The sequence below is a fragment of the Gossypium raimondii genome, chromosome 7 (assembly GCF_025698545.1).
Source record: "Gossypium raimondii isolate GPD5lz chromosome 7, ASM2569854v1, whole genome shotgun sequence".
NCBI classification, from domain to species: domain Eukaryota; kingdom Viridiplantae; phylum Streptophyta; class Magnoliopsida; order Malvales; family Malvaceae; genus Gossypium; species Gossypium raimondii.
This window is the reverse complement of record NC_068571.1, coordinates 47,294,145-47,320,357: the sequence shown is the minus strand read 5'-3', so window position 1 is coordinate 47,320,357 and position 26,213 is coordinate 47,294,145. Positions and strand designations below refer to the sequence as shown.

Below are 26,213 nucleotides of genomic sequence, written 5' to 3'. Positions count from 1 at the left end.
AATATCAAAATAAAAACCATACATCAACTTATTGATAATATTAAAAATTTTCTTAGTAATATGTTTAAATAAATTTTTTCAAATTTTTATATAAATTTAGTTAGGAAAAATAATGAAAAATCAAATAAATGAATAAATAAATTTTATTTTTACGGTTTTTACTTTTTTATTTTGACTTGACGGTAGTCAAAACAGAGTCTAGAAGAAAACAAACCGCATGAGACTTATTATATATAAATTTGCCTCAAGTGCATGGATTTGCGTGTCATACATTCATTGGTTAATTAATTTTGGTTATGTTGTAGCCCATTGTATCACTTGTTTTTCCTCCAACCAAAATCTGAATGTTCCATTTTCCATTGTTCAAATTTAATTTTTTGGGTGCAGATTTATTTATTTTTGGTCAATTTGGGTAAACTATTTAATTAGTCACTAAAATTTTAATAATTTTTTATTTTGGTCACTCAACTATAGGCATTTCCAATTTAATCACTAAAATATATTAGTTCAGTTTTTTTAGTTACAACCTCATTATAAATTCTGATTATATCCATTCTTTTTGATATAATATATAAAACTATTTATAGCCACTCCCTAGCCAATAAATAGTAGAATAATGCGCTTCAGCACACTCGAACTTACATCATCTTGTATTAACAATAATATCCATATTAATAGAACCAACACTCCATCGGCTAGTCACTAAGACGTTAAGTATAAAACGACTTGGATTTAAAATTGCTGATATGAAAGTCAAAATTATTTTATTAATGCCTCCAATTTTTCACCTTTATTTATTAGTTTTTTTTATCAATATAAAATATTTTTAAAAAAAACTTTTTCCTCCTCCCCTTCCTTCAAACCCAAACCACCACCATCGTCTCTGTTTCTGTCGTCGCCCACCACTCAAAACCTTCCATCAATCTTTCTCACCCAACACCATTCAAAAATCGAAACAAATGTATACCCATTCAAAATCCAAAAAAGAAAAAAAAAAAACATCGGCAATAAGCAAAGCAAAAAAAAACTTTCGAATATTCTAGAATAGGAAAGAAAAAAGAAGAAGGGATAAGTTAGAGATAGAAAGGAAAAATTAAAAAAAAAGAGCTATTTTGACAATTAGATTAATTGTTTACGTGGCATACATATGGTAATCTATGTGTTTGTCATGTTAGTAAAGTTAATAAATATTAATTTTTTATCGAATTTGAATTGATTTGACAAAAAATGTAAGTTCAAAATTAAAAATACGAAAAGAGCTAAAAAACCATTACACCTTATAAAAATAATAAAAATTTTTAACAATATTAATAACTAAATTTGAATATTTAAATTCGAAAAGCAAAGATGCTAACTTTTAAAATAAAAATGAAAGTAAATTTCAAATATATAGAAAGTATACAAGACTTTTAAATTTTTATTTTATAATTTAACCTAAAAATATTAAAATTTTAATTACGGTGAAATTCATCACTTAGTAAGATTTGTATTTCATCTATTTTAATATATAAAGTTTGTAGAAAGCATATATTTGCAAAAACTAAATAAATTCAACTTTATATTTATAATTTTATAACATCAAATTAAAAATAATTATATTGATCTCATTATTAATATTTTATTTTGCTATTATTATTGAGGTTCATTATATTCTTTAATAAATAAAATGTTTTATGGAATAAAAAAATCCTCACGGAAATGGGGAATTTTGGCCGACAGGACCGGTAAGTGATATAACACACCCACATGAAAATGTAAATTAAACTAATTGGGTTCGAATCCATAAATTTATTTAAATGAACTTTCAAATATTTAAATAATTATTTAATGTTAAATAAATAGTAAATACAATTAAAATATTATTTAACTAAAATGTTAAAAAGTTAAATCCCTCCATGGCATCAGGTAATAATGAGGCACATAAAGTAACAAATAAAAAATGAACATCATTATTATAAATCAAGTTATTAAATATTTCGAACAAATCTTAAAATTCGAAACTTCCCTTTATCTAATTAAAACCTAAGATTCCTAATAATAAACCAAAATTGCCTATCCGGTTAGTTACAAACGCTTTTTGACAAGCGTTTGCCTCAGTTAGTTGTGTGAACTAAAAACCTATTAATAGATAAGAACACATTCCAACTAATTCCCAAAAAATATAAATTTGTATCAAATTCGAATTAGTAACTAATCCCAACATTGAAGTATTGAACAAACTCATACAAGCAAAAAATCTCAAATATCCTTCATCATGAGACATATAATTGTCATTATAAATAAGAACAAAAATTCCAATAGTAGTGATTAATATTGACATAATAGAGATAAGTGAACCAATAAAGTAGCCAAACTCGAAAGAAAAATAACTATTGATGGTCCAAGATAGAACTTCCATTTATTTGTTGAAGAAACAGGTCGAGCGAAAAAATCATAACTATACTTAACAATAAAATATTGGGAAAAGCTCACATGTGACAAAGATTTTTTGTTGCCGTCGGAAAAGTAGGAGTCCCATTCCTATTTTAATAGAAATGGGAAGATCAAGACTCTCTATAATAATCTTATTTGTTTGTTAAGATTTTAACTGTAGTAGAGAGATATCATTATAAGCTGACCGTGAAAATTATATCGTGAATTTTTATCAAATAAAGAAAGTAAAAATTATGTTAAAGAAAAAGAAATTGGGAATCAAAACTAACAAAATTAAACGACGATAACATGTGCATGTATTATTCCTTTAATGAATATTTTATTTTACATTTTTCATATGATTAATTATAAAGTTTATAAATCTAACAAGTTCAATTAACCAATGAATTATCAAATTAAATTAATCAATTTATAAGTTTATGATGTTCCAAATCTATAATATTCCAAATTCATAGTAGAATATTTAATTACAAAACTTAATAGTTTATTGAATTAATATATTTAATTTCACTCATTAAAGTTATTTTCATTTAATAAAATACGATTAATAAATTTCTTCACATGAAATTTAATCATTTTATTGAAATGATGTTTTAATTAAAATCGTTTTATTTAATAAATGATAATTAATAGGCTTACTTATATAAAATAAATATAATTTTACTACTTGAAAATTTAGTTCATATGTTGTTATAGAGAACTAATTTAATAAAGAACGTACTTCATAACTATGAATGTTGTTGTTATAAAGGGTTAAAATAAAATATAAAAAATCGATTCTTCTAGAAACTTAGTTGTTATAGCTAAATATTGATATAACGGGTGGCTGTTATAGAGAAGGCTAACTGTATATACTAAGGGTGAGTTTGGATGGGCGATTGGGTGCGGTGCGGTGTGGTGCGGTGCGTTTAGCTTACTTTTTGTCTCATGCTACAGTATCTAATCTCACCGCCACCGCTGTTCTTACACTAACCGCAGTTAAACGCACCACCCATCCAAACTCATCCTAAATCTATTTTGTACTAGTGTTATTAATGGATGAGGTCATAGCGTACTAAGATTACGAAAAAAGATGATGAATTCTCAATGTGCCTGTTACTAGCGACGAAATTAGAGCAACTTTATTCTAAATGAAGCCTCATAAAGCGCCCAGATCCTGATGGTTTTTCGGCAATTTTTTTCGAAGAAAATTGAGATACCATAAGGTTCCTTGTGGAAACACCGAAACAGCGGTAAATTTATTTATTTTTTGATAAGGGAAGGATGCTGAGAGAACTCAAATAAGACATTCATAGTTCTCATACCGAAGAAGGAGCAAAATGTTACAGCAGGGGATTTCAGACCAATCAGTTTGAGCGCAACCATTTACAAGATCATCTCCAAAATAATGGAAAACAGGTTGAAACCTACTCTTAAGAATCTCATCTCTCCTTTTCAAATTGTGTCTGTCAGCTATAGACAAATTCATGTGGAAGATCATGAACACTATATGGAAGAGAAGGATTAGATATGATTAAGGCGTATGACAGGCTGAGTTGGAACTTTGTTTAGGTGGTGTTGGAGAACATGGGTTTTAATAGTATATGGACCCATATTATTAATGAATGCATATCGTCTATAAGCTCTCAATTACTAATCAGTGGAGACCAATCGAGACATCTGTTCCCGAAGCGTGGGGTTAAACAAGGTGACCCTCTTTCTCCTTACGTTTTCATTCTATGTCATAATGTTCTTTCATGCGTGTTGACGAGAGCGGAGGAGGGGATAATTCATGGGATAAAGGTGAGTTGAAATAGCATTCCTATTTCTCACCTGTTCTTTGCAGAAGATAGTTTCATCTTCTTCATAGCCAATTTAGAGGAATGCAGGGTTGTCGAAAGGATTGTAGACGACTACTGTCAACTGTCAGGTCAAATCATAAATCTTGATAAATCGAAACTTATGGTCAGTAGGAACTATCATAATAGATTCAAGAGAATGTTTAAGGGAAATTTTGGGAATAAAGGTTCTTACTGAACGAGGTAAATATTTGGAGCAGCGGAACAAGAATAGTGAATACATGGAGGTATGAACTCGATTGTTCAGAATACAATTGTCAAGAAATACTGTCGCAATATAAACTTTGATAGAATTCAAGTTAAGCCGTTTGATTGGTGGATTTGGAAAAATATTTTGCATGGAAATAATGTGTGTAAAAAAGGTCTTGATTAGCAAGTATGGAGTGGGAACAATCTTAAAATTGAAAATGGTGTGTTGGACGAAAAGGATATGCCACTACAGGGAGGCGAAATTGATTGTATGATGATGATGAACATGATTGTTGGATATATATTTAATGAAGGGAAGGATTGAACCAGAAGCAAAAACAGATCAAAAATTGAGTGAAAACAGGATCAACTACTGTTTCATTAACATGAAAGGTTAATACTAAGATTTAATGAATCATAAAGTTTAAATAAGCTGAAAATAATAATAAAATAATTACAACTTGGCTTAATCTAGTGACTAGATTCATACAACTTTCTTTTTTATTGGCTGATTTTTGTCTAAATCCAGCTGCCACAATGTCTAATAAAAAAGTTATTATTGTTTTAGTGCAAACTAGCAACTTGCAGAGTGAAGAGTTCACATGTTTGGTGAGCTCGCAGTTTTTTAGAACTTTCATATTTGGAGAGTTCGTTATTCGCAGCTTGCAGTTTGCAGTTCACATGTATGGTCATTTTGCAACAATGATGAATCAGGATGATAGAAATTGGAATTTGAATCACATAAACAGTTACGTGAATAGTGAGTCTATAAGAAACTTAATACAAAAATCGTTCTCTATCTTTGGTGGTAGAGACTTACAGGTATGGAAGTTCACAAATGATGGGGAGTACATTGTGAGTTTAGGATACAAGGCATTATTAAATGATCTGAATATACAAGATCGACAATCCTTTCATTGTGATTGGCCTAAGCAAGATTGGAGCAATTTATGGAAACTCAAAGTACCATTCAAATCTGTGTTATTTCCATGGAAGGTGTGCGTTAACGGGTTACCATGCAAAAAAGAGATTGGCAGAAGAATCAATGGGGTGGACATGAACTGTGTCCTTTGCAACTCGAAGGATAGTAATCACCTGTTTCTCCACTGCCTTTTCTCAAGAGCTATTTGGTCTGGCTCAAATTTAGATATCAAAACCCATGAAGTTGATGATTATGATGTTAGGTGTTTAATTCTACATAAAACAACTCGTATTTGTAGGCGAGTATTTTATTGAACATTTGGCTTCAAAGAAATGAATGTGTATTTAAAGGAACAGAGCAAGGGTGGACAGTACAATATATAAAGCAATGGAGTTAGGACGGTTGTGGAATAAAACCTTTTCAAATTATAAAAGTATACAGTCAATCAAGTTTTCATCAAATAGAGAGTTGAGATTAAAAAACATCCATGTAGAGATTATAATTGTACTGGAATAATAGAAGTAAAACGGAGACAAACAGGTACAAGTATTGCATGCTCATTGATTGATAGAGATATGCGTACACGTCTGATGTTTTGTTGGAAGACAAAATACAAGCATCACTTTTTGCAATTAGGGAAGCCCTCATTCATGCTAAAAAGAGCAGTTGGGTGATGAAAACGATTGATAAAAATAAAGAACTACTTAAACAAAAACTCAAGGGCTAAAGGATTAAATTAGAGACACGAACCTTTGGTGGAGGATATTAGGAAGCTTGGGAATGTTTACTATAAGGATGAAGAGTCGGGATCGACATTGCAGATCAAGATGGGCAACATTTGCTTCTTATTTCCATATTAATGTTGTCTTAAATAATAACTTTGTTACAACTAATAGTTTATGAAACGTGTTTCGGTACCCAAAACAATATGATCCTAAGATCTTTCCCAATTAGTTGATACATTTTCAGCATCAAACACTAGCCTTTAAACCTTCAACAAACAAAAGGTCAATTAAATAATGAGATCAGTGATAAAATCGATTAAACCATTGATTCAATCGATTCATACGGTTTAATTAAATAAATCATCAAAAAGATAAAGAAATATATTTTAAAAAAATAATTCAATCGATTTTTTAACCCAATCCAACCAGCTCATATCGCTTTACAGGTCAACCAATTTAATACATTTTCCAAACTGATACCCCCGATCCAAAACTACCACGGTTTCAGCTTTTACCAAAACTCTATATCGTCCCCAACACTTTTTTTTTTTTACTTTCTCAATTAAAAGATTTAATATGGGAGCATTACATTAATATGGATCCTTTTTGGAAGTATACAACCATCATCCTGACCATCATATGCCATCATAATATGATGGTAAGTACCAGCACGCATATCATATCATATCATTTCCTAACCAACATGCTACACTGTTTAGAATACGAACCTAAAGCTATTTCGATATAGCAGACGGAAAGAACCAACTTTATACAATGGCTAGCTGGGATGTGTGAATCTCCCATCGGATGACCACTGAAAAAGGAATTAAAAGAAAAAACATGAGGAATTCAAACTTGAAGACGGCTATGAGCATGGAGAGTACCAGAACAGCAACAGCATGCGCGAGAAACTGTATAGACAGAAACACATCAATATCTCAGGAGGCTGTGGCGATTGGTGGAGCTTCCATTGCAGATGACCCGAAGGATGTAAGAAGCCACCCTTTCTTCTGGGCATACTCCATATAGAAACTGAATTTATCTTTTGCATTTGGAATATCAAGAGCTAGATCATCAAGGCCGTCCTTTACTCGGGTGAAGCCTTTGCTCATTTGATTAATGGTAATTAGCCCTTCGTCGAAACATACCTGTAACAGATTCAGCATCCTATCGTTTTTCTTCTCCATGGCCATCACTAGTGCTTTTTTAACCACTTCGTGGTTAAAGAATGGCATTCCAAGGTCACGGATACATTGGCAAGCTTCAGCTACAACACCTCCACTTTCGTATTCCTCAAGGAGCTTCATTATCTTGTCCTTTGCATCTTCTACAGCCCAGCCAGTTCCACCTCCCCAGCATCTGAGGAGCCGCTCACCAGCATGGCGTGCGGTTATAAGTGATCGTGCCATGCGGATAGTCTCACTTCCACTGCAATTTGGTGACAACTTGCTTGCTATCTCATCAAGATTCAACGGGGCTAACACATCATCGATAACAGCCCTCGCCAAGAAGAGAGCAAGCTCAGTCGAAGCATCCAAAATATCCAAGGCCGTGTCTTCTGCAGACTCCAGAAGCATGACAAACCCATTCACTATATCTTCGGTTGAAAAGATTTCAATGTGAAGAGCAGAGAGCAAAACCGACGCCATTTCTTTCTCCCTGTTCTTCCTATCTAGGGCAAGAGTGACAAGCTTCTTCAAGAAAATAGGATTAAATTCAGGCAACCCTAGATCTTCAAGACTCCGGATGAGTTCCGGAATATCATCTGAGAGAAAATACTCATGAATTATAGTTACAACCTCCTCCTTGTACCGTCTCAATCTTTTTTCTTCACTTTGACCCTCTCCATCTTCACATGAGGACTTTGTGAATGATGCATCAAGCCATCCTTCAGATATAGCTTTTGGGACAATGGATTGAAACAAGGTTTTCGCAGATGGTATGTCAAGGGCAAGATCATCAAGACTCTCTGCTAACCGAGCAAACCCTTTCACCATTTGACTCGAACTTATCAACCCTTCCTCAGCTGCTTCCTTTAGGAGTTTCAGCATTAGCAGTTCCGCTGCTTGAATTTCCATGGCAAGAACCAAAGCCCTCTTAACAACCTCATGATGAAAGAACGAAACACCTAATTCCCTTATACATCTACAGGCCTCAAATGTGTCACCACTCTCCACATACTCCCTTAAAAGATCAGCAATCTTTTTCTTCATTTCCTCAACTGTGACATGAATGCTACCGCCCCACCTCCTCTCTAAAAGTTCAGCATGGTGGGGTGCCGAGAGATAGCTCTTCTCCGCAGTTTGAAGAACCTGATATCCCTTGGAAGATTCAGGAAGTGTCTTCTTTGCCCTTGTGAGGAATGCTGGAGGCAGTATCTCATCAACCACAGCACGAGCTACGAACAGAGCAAGGATATTGACTGCATCCAGTATGTCCACAGCAAGGTCATCCGCAGCATCGAGAAGCATAACAAAACCATCCCTAATCTGGTTTGGGCTGATGACATCAGCATATAATGAAGAAAGCAAAACCGAGGCCATTTCCTTCTCTTTATCATGCCTGTCCATGGCAATGGAGACAAGCCTCTTAATAAAATAAGGATGAAATTCACTTGAGCCAAGATCTTTGAGGTCGGATGCTGCCAATTCCACATCGCTAGTGCTAAAATATTCTTCTATTATCGAGACAACTGCTTTTTTGTACTCATCTAGAGGGTCAGAAATAGTTGAACCAACAAGTTGATATGGTTCCTGGCAAAGACAAGGGTAAATAAATTAAACATCATCAGAACTTATTAACAAATAACTATCGACGGCAGGTACAAGTGGCATTAACTCTATGAACAACTGTGGTTTACCAGATAAAGAAATGTAAAAAAGCAAGTATGAAAAATACAACAGACTAAAAGGTACAAATACCTCTCCACTGTCATAGTTAGGATCATTTCGATCTATATGTGATTCCCTGTCAGTATCAAGCAGTTTCCCCCATGTTCCCTTTCCACCAGCACCATCTGTTTTAACATTATTAAGGAGGATAACAATTAATCAGTAAGAAAAAACATATAAGAACTCCTTGGTGACTCTCCCACATTTCAGCTAAGTTCTTTGACAAAAATGCAGACACAAAGCAGCATAGCACCATAGCACCATAGCACCATAAGTCAATCTGAGCTTACACCATTAAGCTTAAATGAATTACAGGGAGAGAAGAAACCCAAATCATGGGATAATAGAACACAAGATGAAACACTTTTAAGTGCTAATGTACCTATAGGTATAAAATCAACAAACAAAATTTGAAACTTCCCCAAACTATTTTCATCTTACTGAGGCCCCAATTTGCTAACTACAATTCCAGCGTAAGTAAACCATATAATAGGAATCATTCTGAATTACTTGCTCAGCAAGTTAAGAAAGGTGCATACCAACCTCTACAAAAATTACAAATATCACACCGTCCAGCAGTAACTTCAATATATCTTTTACGATCAAGTTACACATTTAAGGTGAGATTGATGATGAGTAGTCAATATTATACGACTTTTTGGTACTCTGCCATTTTTCCCTCGAACCCTACTTTATTTAGTAAAAGTCAGCTTCACCAGTTACTGATTTGAATGCAACTTATCCCAACAATACAATATGATGAAAGAAAACCTAGGTATACATAAAAATAATTATAAAACCAAAATGAAATCAAATAGCCAAAGCAGTAAGAAGGCTCACCTTTCTTTACACGGACAAACTTCCCTGAGTGAGACCGACGAACATGCCTCACTCCAACACCACAAGTTGGTGCCTTACCACCAGCAGGATCCTTTAAGTGGTGATCGGAAAGCAAAGAAGTAGGGGATTTCGGTGATGATGACAATCTAGGAGATGGTAAAGGAGTCTCCGCATTTTGACTCGCTATTTTCAACACTTCCCTTTGTTCATCAGTAAGAAATCCCTCACCTGATGCCATTTACTCTTCACCAACCTACAAGTAAATACTCTTAGTTTGCACTGTTTTCGTATGAAGCATGTTTAATTGGAATAAACAATTAATTAAATAAATCTCGAGTTGCAGCGAAAAAAACTTCAAAAGCAACGGAGAGAAACCAGTAAAATGCAATGCAATCTCGTCAACTAAGTATTACACTGTTTTTGGCTGAACTATGTTCAACTTGAATAAACAGCTAATTAAAAAAATCTTGATTAGCAGTGAACAAAAAGAATCAAAAGCAAAATGCAATTAATCATATATGACTAAGTATTACACTGTTTTCTGTTGAACTAAGGTCAATTGGAATTAACAATTAATTGAAGAAATCTCGATTAGCAGTAAAAGAACTTCAAAAGCAACGGAGAGAAACCAGTAAAATGCAATACAATCTCGTCGACTAAGTATTACACTGTTTTTGGATGAACTATGTTCAATTTGAATAAACAACTAATTAAAGAAATCTTGATTAGCAGTGCAAAAAAACAAAAAAAGAAGCAAAAGCAAAAGCAAAATGCAATAAAATCACATCGACTAAGTATTACACTGTTATCTGATGAACTAATTTCAATTGGAATAAACAACTAATCAAAGAAATCTTGTATTAGCAGTGAAAAACAATCAAAAGCAAATTAGGAAAAAAAACAGTAAAATACAATACAATCACATCGACTAAGTATTACACTGTTATCTGATGGACTAAGTTCAATTGGAATAAACAACTAATCAAAGAAATCTTGGATTAGCAGTGAAAAACAATCAAAAGCAAATTAGAAAAAGAAAAACAGTAAAATACAATACAATCACATCGACTAAGTATTACACTGTTATCTGATGAACTAAGTTCAATTCGAATAAACAATTAATTAAACAAATCTTGAGTAGCAGTTTAAAAAAAAATTAAAAGCAACTGACAAAACCAAACAGTAGAATACAATAAAAACTCGTCAACTAAGTAAAGACAAATCGTCTTCTATTAAAAACCGTAACGGTCACACTGAACACTCTACTTTCCTTCATTTTTTCCCACCATTTTTCCGAGCAACCAAACAAGTTAAAGGCAAACAAAAGCAACAAAAAGCAAAAACTAAAGAAGAAGATAAGAATGAGCAAAAAAAAGACCTGATTCCAAAAGAAATGAAGTAAAAGAGACGTAACCCGATCCCTTCTGTTTGTGGCCCGGATCTGAAGCCCAAAACAGGAGTAAACCGGATCTAAGAACCGGAGCTGGGATTCCAGTTCACCAAAACAAAGGGCGATGTGAAGAAGAAGGGAAAATGGAGCCCTAGATCAAAGGAAAAGGGTCGTCGGATCCAAGTTTCGGGTCGGAAAATCTGTTAGAAACAGGAAATGGATGAGGGCAGAAAAGAAGGGATCGAAAAAGAAGGGATATAATCATATATATAGGGAGGCTACGGTTATAATTACACGTCATCAATGGCAATGGGATGTTATCGGTTTTTTGGAGTCCACGTGGCATCTTTACTACACGGCACGGACTAAAGCGATCTTCCCTCTCTGAGTGTCTCTAAATTGGTTTTCTTTAATTTTTTGAATTATTTATTGGGATCGGTTCCATTTTTTATTTTTATATTAATTTTTATTTTAAATTTTTAAATTTATTTTAACAAAATAAACTTTGTTTATAGGTACGACATTAAAGTGCCTTTAAAATGGTATATTATTAATTTAGTTTTTTAAAAATTTAAAATTATAAGTTAATTTAACGGTAAAATTACTCTTTGACTCTTTAAAGATGATTTTTTTAATTTAATCCTTTGAAATTCTAAACTAACAAGCATATTACAAAGAAAAAATTTACTTTAACCCTTTTAAATTTTAAATTTTAATTTTGGCCCTCAAATAACAACTTTTGGCTTCATCTATGTTGTTTTATGGTTTTGTATATTATTTGATAATATTTCAAAATATTTTTCATAAATATTTCTAAAAAATATCTTTTAAGAAATTTTAAATTATTTTCAGTAATTTAAATATAAAATATTTATTTTATATCATAAAATTAAAATTAATTATAAATTAGAAAAAATAGAATTGATTCAGTTTTAGTGTAACCGCAATTTTTAAGCTTGTATTACATAAACTGCCCAAATACATAGGTTCATGTAGGTTTTCAATTTTTCGATTTTTCTTGCTCAGCCTTAGGGTTAATTATTAATTATTTTTGGGTCAAATTATAGGGTATATATTTGAATATTAAAATATATTTCAAGTCTTTGTACACTTTATATATTTTAAATTTAGTCTTCATACTTTTATTTTTAGAGCTTTAGTTCTTCTATTTTTATAACAGCCTAGTTTTTAGTGGTGCCGGAAAAGACGGTTTTAGAACTCCATTTCCGTAAACCGAGTCCGAAAATATTTAATATAAATATTGATGGAGCTAGTATAAAATAATATTGATGTTTGGCCCATCAATTTGGCCTATTAATTGCAATTAGCCAAAAGTTCAAAATGGTAAATAATCCATTTTTTATTAGGAGATAGTGCTTGATGATGGTGTTCTCCACCGTTGGAAATTTAAAAGCTTAATGTTAATTAAGTTTGATTAAATTAATTAATTTAGGTTAATTAAAGACTAATAAAAGTATAAAAGACCTATGATAGTGGGATATTCTATCTTCTTCATCTTTTTTTTAACCGGCCGAACATAAAAACCTAAGGAAAAACCATTTTTGAAGTTCAAACATTCGACCATCTAATAGGTAAGTAAATTCAAGTCTTTTTTCTTTAATTTTTTATGTTTTTGAAGTCATGGGAGCTTGATTTAGCTAGCCCATGTACTAATTTGTAAATTTTAAAAGTTATCATTATTAATTTCTTGAAGAATTAGGCTTGAAATTGATAAATTTTAAGTTTAGATTATAAAAGGACTAGATTGTAAAGTTTAATTGTTAGTTTTGTGCATAGGGACCAAAGTGAATAAAATTTGAAATTATTGTGAAATTTTGGTATAAATAGAAAGTAAAGGGTCCCTAATAAATGTATGTGAAGTCAAATTTTAAACCAATGCTAAAAGTTGAAAGTTATGACTATTTCAATTCGGGACTAAAATGAATAAAATGTAAAACTTTAAGGGTATAAAATGAAATTATATAGGTTCATTCATGTCATGTCATAATATAAAATTTTTAGAATTGATGGATTGTATAAAATAATTATTTAGAGTAAGAACCAGATCAAAGTGGAGATAATCGAGGAAAAGTTAAAATTATTGATTAGTCCCTAAAAAATTAACTTGTTTGGTGTTTTGATCAGGTAAGTTCATATGATATTTATTTACTTAGGTTGTTATGTATGTTTGATTGTGGATTAATTAATTGTGAATTGATATGAAAGGCTAGAATTGGACTAAATTGAAATGTGACGCTTATATGTGTAAAGATGCTCATGTGAACTTAGTAAAAGTTGGGATACGATTGACATGCCAATGGGGTCTTATGCACACTTGTACGGTATTTATTACAGATGTTACTGAAGTCCAGCATTTGTTGCGGATTCTCAAATGTATGTGGCACAGATTTAACTCGGACGAGTAACTTGATGTGTCGTTATAAAGGTTTAGCCTAGACGGGTAACCTGATATATATATTCAGCTCGGATGAACAACTGGTGTAGTGTAGATACCTGTGTATCCAAGTTCGTTTACTAGAGTTCATCGAGGGATGTAATTTATATGAAAATGAGAAATTGAATGGGATGGAATGAACTTGATATCAAATGGAAAAATATTGAATGAATTGAGTATGAAAAATTAATTGGAGTAATGTCTTTGACATGTATGTGATTGTATTATCTCTTGATTGAATGTGTTTTTAAGATTAATTACCTAAAGTGACATGAATTGGCATGTTAAGTAACTGTGGTATCAAATGGTTTTGATTATAAGTCAATGCTTACAACGTTGGTGTTTTTTATTGCCATGTCTAGCCAATTCTTATGTCAAGCTAAAGTAACTTACAAATGTTAGGTAAGAATAAGGTAAGTTTTGTATAATACATTTGAACTTACTAAGCATCCTATATGCTTACATTATTTGTTTTCCCTTTCTTTGCAGAACTTGTCAAGTTGAATCGTCTCGAAGCTCACACTATCACCGAATCGGTAGTTATACGATCATTTTGAGTCTAGGGTTGTGGTATGTATATAAGTGTTTTAGTGTATATGATTTTGAATGTTGGTCATAGCATGTGATTTATTTAATGCATGATTTGACAATTTGTTGATGCTTTTAGAAAGGAGAAACATGAACCTAATTAAACTTGGTATGTTGAAGTTGGTAGATTGAGATAAGTAAAATAGCTAAGTTGATGCTTAGTTGAAATGGTATGTTTGATGTTCATACTTAAGGCCTATAAGCCTTTGGTATGTATAATGTACACAAGTGTATGTAATTAAAGTGAAATGGAATGTTTCAATATGGTATTGTATAGGTAAAGATTGGTATTTGAATGACTTGGCTGGTATGTTATAATGATATTGAATTGTTTAAATCTAATTGATGAATAAGTATTGAATGTCTTGATAATAAGTTAAATTTGAATGTTTGAACTTGTTTGGTATGTGTTGGTATGTTTTGAATCAAGTAGTAGTGATTAATAGATGAACATATTGAAAGGTTTTGTTCGAAACTTTGGTTTAGGTATCAAATTGTACATTTTTGCCAAAAACAAGAGCCACGTTTCGACGACCAACCTCTCTTATTACAACGTCGGCTGACAATAAGTGACGCCGTGACATCAAATGACATGAAGTTGTGATGTGACTTACTGTGTTGGCAACGTCACGATGTGGAAGTGATGAAATCGCAACGCCGATCCTAAATTTTCAAGACTTTGCAATTTGGTCTTATTTCATATTCAGATTTACAAAAGAGCTTTCATAAGCTTGTATAAGATCTGAAAATGATTATTTAACATAAATTGAATGTGATTGATGCTTAATCGCATGTGTGAATGATTAATTATTGTATATTTGAATGTAGTTGCTTCGGCAACGAATGTAGCATCCTATAGTTCGAACTTGACAATTGGGTCAGGCGAGGGGTGTTACAATTTTTTTAAATTTAATAATTCAAATTCAATTGTTAATGCCTTAAATTCTTCTAGTAAAATTGTTTATGTGACATTTTGAAATTAAAAAAAAAATACTCACTTAGTATCATGTAACAAAAAATGGCATTACAATGGAATTGAATTTAACAAATAATCGTAATAGTGTCAATAACACTTAAAAGTTACATCATCATTTTAATCAAAATAAAGTATTTGATCTAATCAATGATTAAAAAAAAGCAAACAAACAAAGGTACCAATTTATATCAAAAGGTTTGAAGTATAAAGATTGAATCTTAAATTTGAGTGTAGCACGTTGATCAAATTGAAATTTCACCATTATTATATGATATAAAATTTAACTGGAGCATAGGAACTAAATTGAAATTTCACCATTTTCCTCAAAAAAGACAGGTGGATACAATATATCTTTGGTGTCACAAATTAATTGGGTACTAACTTAGTCACGTTAATTGGGTGTATTTGATAAACCATTGACAATTTTCATTTTTTCAAAAAGAAAATTTTCAAAATTTAATTTATATATATGTTTTATGTTTAATAACCATAATAAATTATTAGTTAATTCAAATTTTTAGCAAAAATATAGAGTAAAATAAGTACGTAGATAGCTACTTATCACTTAATGTTGAAAAGATTAGTTGATTTTAGTTTTAAAAATAAAATAAAAATAAAATATTATTTTTATTTTGTTAAAAATGAAATGTTCAAATTATTATATTTAATTTTATCCAAAAGAATATAAAATATTATATTAATAATATTAATTTATGAAATAAATAATTTAAAAAATTATAATTTATTAATCTCAAACAATATAATTATATTCAACATTTAATTTTTATTAACATAACAAACAATTTTATAATGTAAATTAAAAATTATAAATTTTATACTAAAAACTTATTTTTCAATTTATCAAACAACACCTAATTTAACTTAAGTGTTACAAGTTGACCAAAGATTAACTCAGTTTAAAAGAAAAACTAATATACAAAAAAGAGTATAGATAAAATTGTACTTGATGATGAGTTAAAGTTTAATAGAATTCAATAGCTCAAAGTGTAATCTTTTGGACACAAAAGAGTATAGATGAAGTTGTACTTTAATTTGATTCTTCAAAATTGGCTAATAGAGATGAAATGGATAAAGAGCTTTAAGAGGTCTAATAAGACCTAAAATTAATAGGTGATTGTGAAATATGTGGCAACTTATTTTCTTTATTATCAGTTTGTTTAATGTATATTATAGGATGTTATTAGAAATCATGTGAGTATCAATGAATTTAAAGTTGATTGGTTTTTAGTAAACTTGATGAAGAGATGCATCCTTATGTTAAATTCACATCCTTTGTATTATGTTTTTGGGTTGTAAAGATTGCATTTAGAAGTATAACCAAGTTGAGTCGAATTGAATTCAAATATTTTTAAGTTCGAGTTTGAATTCAACTCAAAATTCGGAGTTTGACACTCGATTCAAACTTGATCGAACATCTATTTTTAAGCTCAAGTTTTTGCTTGAGCTATAATCAAGCTACTTGAGCTCGATTAAACTTGTTTACCAATTTTTGTACGCAAGCTTAAACTCAATAATTAAACTTAGGTTTAATAATATATATCAAAGGTAAAAGCATTAAACATGATTTTATAGTATAAAAATAAGAAAAGCTCAATAAGACTTACGAGCCGTTCGAGTTGAATATTACTAAGCTCGAGCTTGGCTTAATAATTTCCAAATTTAATTTAAATTTTTTTTAATCAAACTAGAGTAGGTATTAGTATCCCATTTACAATCTAAAGTACAACAGAATTTTATAATGATTTAATATGTATATCGAGAATAGAGTTATTGGCATAGTTTGTTTAGTATTAGAAATTAACATGTCTTTGTGAGCTTTAAAGGGGTCAGAGACCTTAAATTATGTTTGAGTGAGTAGCAAGTCATTAGAATGGTTTTCTTGCATAACAAGCTACCTTTAGAAGGGCAACTTGGGTTGTACTGCATCCAGTATCAGTACCCAGAACAAGGGTACCAACACTTACTAAATTACCAGCCAAATAGAGATTCTAGACAGGTTGGGAATGGATACCTAGTACCCAAATACCAATACCTTCAGTCAAAGTATCAATACTTGAACTGTGGATGTCGATACCTCACAAGTCAGTAACCAAATAAGAGAACATGGTACCAGCACCCAAACTTAGGGTATCAATACTTTCAAGCCAAGGGTATTAATACCTCATACATGTTTTGAAAAAAAAAATGATGTGTTTAAAATGGTCAAACTCGGATTTACAAGTACAGTTCTAGCTCACTTGATTTAACAGCAACCGGAATAGTTCTGATTGTAATAATTGACAATATAATCAAAAGAATTATCGAGTAGCATTGTTTGATCGAGACTATAGGCGGATCAAGTTAAAGGTGTTGCAAATATTGTATCAGATGTTGAATTCCTCAAGATAAGCAACATATAATGATTCCAAATCTATGATTTGTAGATAAAAGCTAAGACAATGTCAGCCTTGCTAGTTGCTACCTTGAAGAATTTAACGAAAATCATCATCCAATAACGCTATTTTTCCATCAAATATTTTATGCTCAGAATCAGGATCGATAAAACGTATAATGTCCCTCAGCATACCATCAATTGATTCAAATGCATTTCTATGTGTCATTGGAGCTTCATCTCAAATGGACTACCTTATTTAACACGAAAACATGAATCCTTATTGAACTTCAAGGGAATCTTAAATCTAGAGTGAGCATTTCTTCCCTAGGTAACAACAACAGAAAACTTATTCTAAAGATGCAACAACAATAATTTTACCTTTTGATCTAACCCCAGCAATGATTGATCTCCACAAGTATCACCACTACCATATATGAAAAAGAACACACCAAATCCATTATACATACCATCAACAAGTGCATCAGAAACAGATTTTGGTCAAAGATTAAGTCATTATACAAATCATTGTGCTCACCAAGTAAATCAACTCTATCATAAACAAATTCTTCCATAATTAAGAAATTATGTTTATCTTGAAGAGGAATATATTTCCTCCATGATCAATCATCATTCCCAAGTCAGAAAATCTATAAGCAATCCTCTGAAAAATGCTTCACGTAATATCTCATGCCACTCATAATGTCCATCCAATACCAATGCCTTACATGCATCTTCGGATGTTAGATAAATAATTCCATATTGTTTTCGAGACATGTTGCATCTTGGATGATGTTAAGTACCATCCTAAGATAATATTTTTACTAGATGATGGATGAGCATAATCTCTCTCTCATCAATCACACCTTAAAAACAATTTAGTGACCATTGGGAAAGATATACTTACCAAATGTGTTACTTCTATAAAATTACATTATAAACTTTTATATGCCTTTGAAATAAACTTAATTAAAAATAGTTTTAAATGAAAATATTTTATACAATATTCCATAAAATAAAATCCAAGCAAAATTTGACATGTAATTTTATAGGAATGATATGGTTGAAAATTTTGAAGATTGGAATTTTTTAATATTTTAAAAATTATTATATTACTTGAAATGATGCTGAAAGAAGTGAAGAAGAAAATATAATAAATTATTTTTGAGCAAAACACTATTGAAAACATTAAAAGAAATAGAGGAAGAAAAACACTTGATAGAATTTACCAATTCAACAAGTATAAAATCTTTTCCTCAAATTAAGAAAAACATATTAAGTGGTGTAACAACTAATCAATTGATTTTCACAACCAAACAAATAATTAACGTTAATTATCGTATTAAGAAATCTTTACAAGGTTAATCCTCCTATCAAACGAAAAATTAAAAAATTAGGGTAATTCAACTACGATTTTTTTTTGTTTTAATCATTCAACTATGAAAAGTTACAAATTGGCCATCCAACTATGACTTTTTTTTCTTTTTTTGGTCAACAGCTAATTAACGTAAAAATGGAAACACTCAAAAATTCAAGATAGTTGAGTGACTCAAAAAGACAAAATTGAATAGTTGGATGACAAAAAAAGAAAAAAAATCATAATTGGATGACCATTTTGTAACTTTTCATAGTCGAGTGACAAAACCATAGTTGGATGACTACTAACGTAATTTACCCAAAAATAACAAAAGAAACTACAAAGGCTACATAGTACATAGCATCCATTAATTATTATAACTACTATATTTAGAGAAGTATTTGCAAAAGTTAGCCTAGAAAGAGATGCAAACATAAATAAGGATAACCTAACAGTAGCCATTTAATTCCCATGATATGTTATCATAGTTCATACCAATTTATAAGATATTATCTCCTTTACCTCATTGAATCTCGCGATTTTGTCCAGAAAAGATGCCTCACATGTTTGAAGAATGTTGAAGAGAGTATGAACACTTGTATATCCAATCTAAAAGACCATGGCCTCTCCTAGAGTGCTATGAGGAGATGAAATCAACTCGGTGTACTACCCTGACACATCTTCATATCCAACGGACCAACACCAATATCCAAATACTTATGTCGAACAACTTAAGCTCTCATGTAACGGAAAGGTGGCATTCATTTCTGACCATCATGAGCAACATCGGGAGTTCTATGGTTCCTTTTCTTATACTTCCAGAACTCATCTTTCTTTGTTTTCCTTTTCGCTTTCACCATCCCCATTTTACTGTTGATTATACCTAGTATAGCACTCTTATCTCTCTTGTTCTGTTTTGCAGCTTTTACATCCAATATTGATCTGAGCTTTTTGTAGGACTTAACATCAGGAACTTGCCCATTTTTCACCATTTGCTTGTGATAATAGAATGCCCTCTTGAAATCCCGAACACGAACAAAAGCATAGATCATTGTTGAATAAGTGACTGAATCCGGTTTTAAATCAAGAACCATCATTTCTTTCAACAATTGTGGTAATTTCAGGTGTTGGCCTCCTCTTGCATATGCATTCATTAGCATATTATATGTCATCACTGTTGGTTGTAACCCAATCTTCCCAAACTCAGAAATAACATCCCTTGCTTCAATATATTGACCTTGTTTTGCAAATCCGTCGAGAAGGATGTTGAAGGTAACGCATGTGCCTTTGATTTTTTCGCTCATCATCAACTTCCATACTTTCATCAATCTTTGAGTGTCCCCTGCACGCCTAAATGCATCCAATAGAGCAGTGTATGTTTCAATGGACGGCTTAAGTCCTTCTCTCTGCATATCCTCGAATGCAGTATAAGCTTTCTCATGCCAACCACTAATGGAGTAAGCATGGATAAGAGATGTATACGAATGTGAAGTCGGTTTTAGACCAACTTTCTTCATCCTCAAGAAAGCATCAGCTGCCCTATCACTCATCTTCTTCTGTCTCCCATAGGCACTTATCAGGCAAGTATACGATTTCACATCCGGGTTTAACCCCATATCCTGCATCTCAACAAGCAGTTTCTCAACGATCTCCGGCTGCATTCTCCGACTATATGCATCCATTAATATGTTAAAGGTAGCAGATGTAGGCATAAGTCCTTTCGTTTTCATCTCAGCGAAAAGGCCTTCAACTTCCTCGATTTGGTTCGATTTACCATAAGCATCCATCAAAGTGTTGTACACTACAGTATTTGAATGAACCCCTTTCTTCTCCATTTCAGATTGGATAATAAGAGCTTCATTCTTCAACCCTTCATCACAAAAAGACTTTATTATCGACCCCAAAACTTCAACACTCCATTTCACTCCTTTCCTATTCATTCTATCTAAGAACTGCCATGAATCTTTTGCAGTACCCCCAGTTTTTCTCATAATTGTAATCATTGTAGAGCATGTAACATGATCTGGTTTAACATTGTTAGCTTCCATGGCCTCGTAAACTTCCCAAGCATCATTATACCTATATAAATTGTAAACATATATATATAAGAAAATAGTATAACTAAGGGAAAAAGTACACCATGGAAGCCCCTCTAATAGCTGGATTGTATTCCGCCCCCCCTACTTAAAAAATGGTACAATAATTTCCGTACATTAGATTAAAGAGCAAATTGTTCCTTTTGTCAAAAATTCCGTCTATTTCTAATGTTAAAACTGATCCTAATAAATTAACATGAGGTATCGTTTGATTATTACATCAGCCACCTCAGTTTTTAACACTACAAATAAATAAAATTTTTAACTAAGCAATTTGCTTTGCCCATTAAGTAGAAGGGGAAAATGCATAACTCTTACACATACTTTTACCTATCACTAAACAATTACATTTATCTAAAAAGCTCAGAAAAGCTTTACCTTTTCGAGCATAAAAGCCCAGAAATGGCTGCATTATAGACATGAACATCTCTGAAACCCTTACTTTGTGGCAAATTTCTAAACAAAACCATCAGTTTATCACCCATTCCCCATCTCCCCAACACAGGGAAGATAATCGAACAAGCTCGTGGAGTAACGAGTGAAGGCTCCTGCAAACGCATCCATTCAAAAAAATACAAGCAGCCCAAAGCAAGTCCTTGTTTTCCCATCAATGACAACACTTCCAAGCATTCTTTTTCACTTAATTTCCCTTGATAACCTCCCATGAACTCACCCAATGTAGAATTCTCCGGCAAGTTTCTCGCAGCGCGAATGATTTCTCCCACAATTCCGTCAGGTAGTTCAGTTGAGTCTTCGTACGTATAACCTCTTTGTTGTTTTGCCTCTGAGAACAAGTCTTCTTCTTCTGCATTATCAGGCTCCGGTTCGGAGTCAAATTCCGGGTCGGGTAAGGACCGGATATCCGGGGCGAGGTGCCAAGAAGACCGACGGTTCTTTTGGAGGGAGAATTTGCCTTGACTCGGTGGGTCAGGCGCCGAGGGACGCGACTTGAAGAATCTGATGATTGGGTCTTTTATATGATTATCCTCCTCCTCCTCCTCTTCTTCTTCTTCTTCTTCATCAAGCTTTGGGTGTTTTGGGTTCTCAATTGGTAGCTCTTGTTCTTCAGGTTCTTGAAGAAAAGGGAGGAAAATAGGGGATGAAGGAGGAGGAAGCGATGCGAAAAGGGTGAGAGAAGGAAAGGTTTTTGAAGTTTGTAGAAGAAAAGGGGATTTCGAACAATGGTTATTTAAAAAGTGAGTGTGATAGATGAAGGGAAATGAAGAACACGAGCTGAACTGACTCATCGCCATAGCTGAATAGTTTTTTTCTTTTTTTCTTTTTAAGCTGATATAAACAGAGAATATACGGTAATGCTATTATAATAGCTCTGATGATAAACAGCAGAGGTATTAAAATTAAGGTTTAAATGTGCTTTTAGTCTATGTACTCTTTGTATATTTAAAATTTAGTCCCTCTACTTATATTTTCAAGAATTTACTCTTTACTTTTTAGATTTAAAATTCAGGTCTAATTGTTTATTCCATTAACTTTTTTAAGTTAAATAGTGTGATATTTTGAAATAAGAAAATTCTCGCGTGAAAGCCATGAAACAAAAAGAATGACATTGTAATGAATTTAAATTTATAATGAATTTTTTTGTAATGAATTTAACGATATCAACAATTAGACTTGGATTGTTAAATCTTAAAAGTACAGAGACTAAGTTCCTAAAAATATAAGTAGGATAACTGTATTTCAAATGTAATAAAAATGTAGGAACTTGGAGTATATTTTAACCTAGAATATCTAATTCTTTTAAGAGTAAACTACCAAAATAGTCACTTTTCTTTGGCTCAAGTTACATTTTAGTCACTTATGTTTGAAATGTTACGTTTTAGTCACTTATGTTATCACGTTGTAACATTTTAGTCAATGAGCCGTTAGTTTACATTAATGGTGTAATCAGAATTGATGTGTACGTTAAATCATCATTTCAAACAAAAAATCTAGGTTAATTTATACAATCGGTCCCCATATTTTTTCGTTTGGAGCAATTTAATTTTTTCTTTTATGTTTTTTTTAACGTTCTTTCTTTTCCATTCTCTTATGCTTCTCCCTTTGTTTTCCTCCCTTCTCCATTTCTTTCAACGTAGTTTTTATATGTTTTATTTTTTTGCACAATTTAATTTTTTCGAGTGAGGCGAGCTTGTGGACTAGTTACAAATGGAAAGCATAGAAAAACTATGTTAAAAGAAATGAAGAAGGGAGGAAAATAGAGGGAGAAGCATAAGAGAATGGAAAAAAAAAGTTAGAAGAACATAAAAGAAATTTTTTAAATTGTTGAAAATGAAAAAATATAGGGACCAATTGTAGAATTTAACCTAAAATTTTCGTTTCAATGATGATTTAAGGTGCCACATCAACTTACCGTTACACCATTGTCGACAATTAACGACTCAGTGACTAAAATGTTACAACACGATAACGTAAGTGACTAAAACGTAACATTTCAAACATAAGTGACTAAAATGTAACCTAAGGCAAACAAAAGTGACTATTCTAGTAGTTTACCCTTCTTTTAAATATTAATTTTTTTAGTTGGAAAATTAAAAAATATGGAATAAACTATATAATTAGTCACATAACTATTAGCGTGTTTCAGTCTTAGTCATCAAACTACAAAACTTTCAATTTCATAACCAATGTTATCATTCATTCTATTTTGGTCATTCCCTTGAATTGTTAACGAAAATGGTGAGATGGTCTTTTTCTTTTTTTACTTAGTATAATAACATATTCAATCCTCAACGTTTGCATATTCTATTAAATTAGTCCTAATTCTAAATAATTCTACAAATTTAACCCTCCACAGTTATATTCAATCAATTTGGTTCCAAACATATCTTCATCATGCATCTAACCCCCTCCCCATTCTGCATTCATTTTTTCTCTCTTCTCTAAAATGGGAAAAAAAAGAATCTAAACGAATCCGCTTTAGGTTTTTTCAAAGTAGTTTCTAAAAACCCAAAGCATTTTTAACTTCATCTTAAAGAAAACATGGTTGCCACTTCCTCTTCTTCTATCTTCTTCAATTCGTTGACTTCTCAACTGTACAACTCCAAGAAAAAGCCCTGCTCCGACACTCTCAAACTAGGTCATTTTGGACCCACCATCAACACTGTCGTTGCATCTCTGAGTTCTTAATTTTAGTGCTACTATATGTTTTCTTCTATATAGAGAGAGAGAGAGAGAATTGATATAGCAATCCTTTGGGTATAATGTAAACATAGGATGATATGGTTTTTACTTACAAATTTTAGTGTACTGTGCTTAAGAGAGAAGCTTGTTAAATTATCCATAGTGGAATTGTGGGATTTACTGCGTTAGTCTTTACCTTTAGAGGAATGGTAAAGAAAATGTTTTTAACAGGCACCAAGTAACCCGAAGCTGTCAAACCCATGCTAGAGTTAGGTTTATTGGTTGCCATTTTTGTTTAAGATGTGTTTGAGAATTAAATTGATAGAATTTTTAATCGTGGAGAGCTAATTTTGTTGAATTATTTAGAATTAGGATTAATTTGATAAAATGTATAAGTATTGAGGACTAAATATATTATTATACCAAGTAAAAGTGCCACCTTCCCTTTTCTGTTAACAATTTAATAGGAGTGACTAAAAGAATGATAAGTTAGTGACAAAGTAAAAGTTCTTGTAGTTGAGTGACCATCTAGTAGTTTGATTAACTAATTGTATAGTTTACTTAAAAATAATTACATCATTAGTCACTAAATTATGGATAATTTTTCATTTTGGTCACTTAATTAAAAAAGTTATAATTTGGTCATTTAACTATTTTAAAGTTTTCATTTAAGTTATTGAACTATTCAAAAGTTTTTATTTAAGTCACTGGGTTGTTCAATTTTTTTTTTTAGAAAAAGGTTTCATCAGGGAGCTCCAAGCAATGATTTGACGATCGATATGGTGAATCAGTAACCATTGACAAATAGAAAAACATACCTTAGATCTAAGTCGATTTGACGATCAACTTTGGATATTGGTGAAAAAATTTGATTGAATTTTGATTCGTAGATTCATGACATCCAAAGTTATTTCATGAAAAAAATTGAATTGTAGAAGAAAAAAAAAAGGGCTCTTGATTGATACAGGCAATGCAAATAGAAAAAGGCATTAATTTTAACAACCCGGTGATTTAAGAAAACTTTTGAATGGTTCAATGACAAAATTGTAATTTTTTTAATTAAATGACCAAAACCACTTTTTAATATATTTTACTATAAAATCATAAAAAATAATTAATTTACATTTATTTTTATGAAAAAAAATGTTGCGTTAAAAATCCATTCGTGTATGTGAAGAATGGAAAAAAAGGTACACCAAAATTATCATTTTATCAATTAGAAATATTTGTATATAAACAACCTAAAATTACAGATAGATGAATTATACCCTGTCTTGACTTGAGAATTTTTATTATATATTTGTTTGACATTGATTCAAATTGTGGAGTGCATAACACATGTAATAATAAAATAGTTTCATCAGTTGATTTGAATGCAAAAGACATGTAAGACCTGTTAGGAATTGGGTTGGACGATGATGCTCGAATGCTCAACTGCTTGATGTATTTCTACATTTAGGAATAATAATAAATAGTTTGATGAGTAGATTTGGACGTGTTATTTTAAATTTTGTGTGTGTTACCATTAATAAATCTTCCCTTTTCTTATATAAATTGGTTGATGTTAAACAGATATATCGTACTTGAAGCCAATTAAAGCCTTGGATAAATGACTTCATTTGTATTTTAAAAAATTTATATTCTCTCACTAATTAGATGAACCAACCATTAAGAAACCTAATTAGCCCAAGAGAATCGCTCTCAATAATGGCAATAAGAATTTAGAATTCCAAAAGCCACTGAATTCCCCATTAATACTGTCTTAGCTTCCAAAAGCCACTAGCAATCCATAGCCCATTCCAATATTCAAGGTTTTAGTATCTCTAAATTAAACTGAACAACAAGATTCAAACCTACACTTACCATTAATTTTGTAAAAACGATCTTTTTCCCTTTTTTTAATTTTTAAAAATGTTTTTCCTCTAATTTTTTATATTATTAATTTATATTTTTTAAAAATTTAATATAAAGAAAATAAGA

The 26,213-nt window shown here is 31.5% G+C and overlaps 2 protein-coding genes and 1 long non-coding RNA gene across 3 annotated transcripts; 1 reads left to right on the top strand and 2 right to left on the bottom strand.

Annotated features, from left to right (window-relative positions):
- Positions 1–6,634: 6,634 nt before the first annotated feature.
- LOC105786600 (MA3 DOMAIN-CONTAINING TRANSLATION REGULATORY FACTOR 1) lies at positions 6,635–11,473 on the bottom strand. The gene is made up of 4 exons (XM_012613111.2): positions 11,217–11,473; positions 9,839–10,091; positions 9,029–9,123; positions 6,635–8,860 (listed from the first exon to the last, which is right to left on the bottom strand). Exons 2-4 carry the CDS (start codon positions 10,074–10,076, stop codon positions 7,046–7,048), a joined length of 2,148 nt encoding a protein of 715 aa, XP_012468565.1. The 5' UTR covers positions 10,077–10,091; positions 11,217–11,473; the 3' UTR covers positions 6,635–7,045.
- Positions 11,474–12,758: 1,285 nt separating this feature from the next.
- On the top strand, positions 12,759–15,058 carry LOC105770427 (uncharacterized). Its single transcript, XR_008197454.1, has 3 exons — positions 12,759–12,820; positions 13,584–14,253; positions 14,758–15,058. It is a non-coding gene; the product is annotated as an uncharacterized LOC105770427 (long non-coding RNA).
- A 4,251-nt stretch (positions 15,059–19,309) lies between these two features.
- Positions 19,310–22,398, bottom strand: LOC105786606 (pentatricopeptide repeat-containing protein At5g50280, chloroplastic). The gene is made up of 2 exons (XM_012613122.2): positions 21,471–22,398; positions 19,310–21,075 (listed from the first exon to the last, which is right to left on the bottom strand). The coding sequence occupies exons 1-2, from the start codon at positions 22,343–22,345 to the stop codon at positions 19,758–19,760; spliced, it is 2,193 nt and encodes a 730-aa protein (XP_012468576.1). The 5' UTR covers positions 22,346–22,398; the 3' UTR covers positions 19,310–19,757.
- Between the last annotated feature and the right edge of the window lie 3,815 nt (positions 22,399–26,213).

Coding starts and splice junctions, on each gene's coding strand:
- LOC105786600 (XM_012613111.2), bottom strand. CDS start 10,076: ATGGCATCAGGTGAGGGATTTCTTACTGATGAACAAAGGGAAGTGTTG. Junction 9,124..9,838: donor GTTTGTCCGTGTAAAGAAAG/GTGAGCCTTCTT, acceptor ATGTTAAAACAG/ATGGTGCTGGTGGAAAGGGA. Junction 8,861..9,028: donor CTAACTATGACAGTGGAGAG/GTATTTGTACCT, acceptor TGTCTTTGCCAG/GAACCATATCAACTTGTTGG.
- LOC105786606 (XM_012613122.2), bottom strand. CDS start 22,345: ATGGCGATGAGTCAGTTCAGCTCGTGTTCTTCATTTCCCTTCATCTAT. Junction 21,076..21,470: donor GGGCTTTTATGCTCGAAAAG/GTAAAGCTTTTC, acceptor CAATTTATATAG/GTATAATGATGCTTGGGAAG.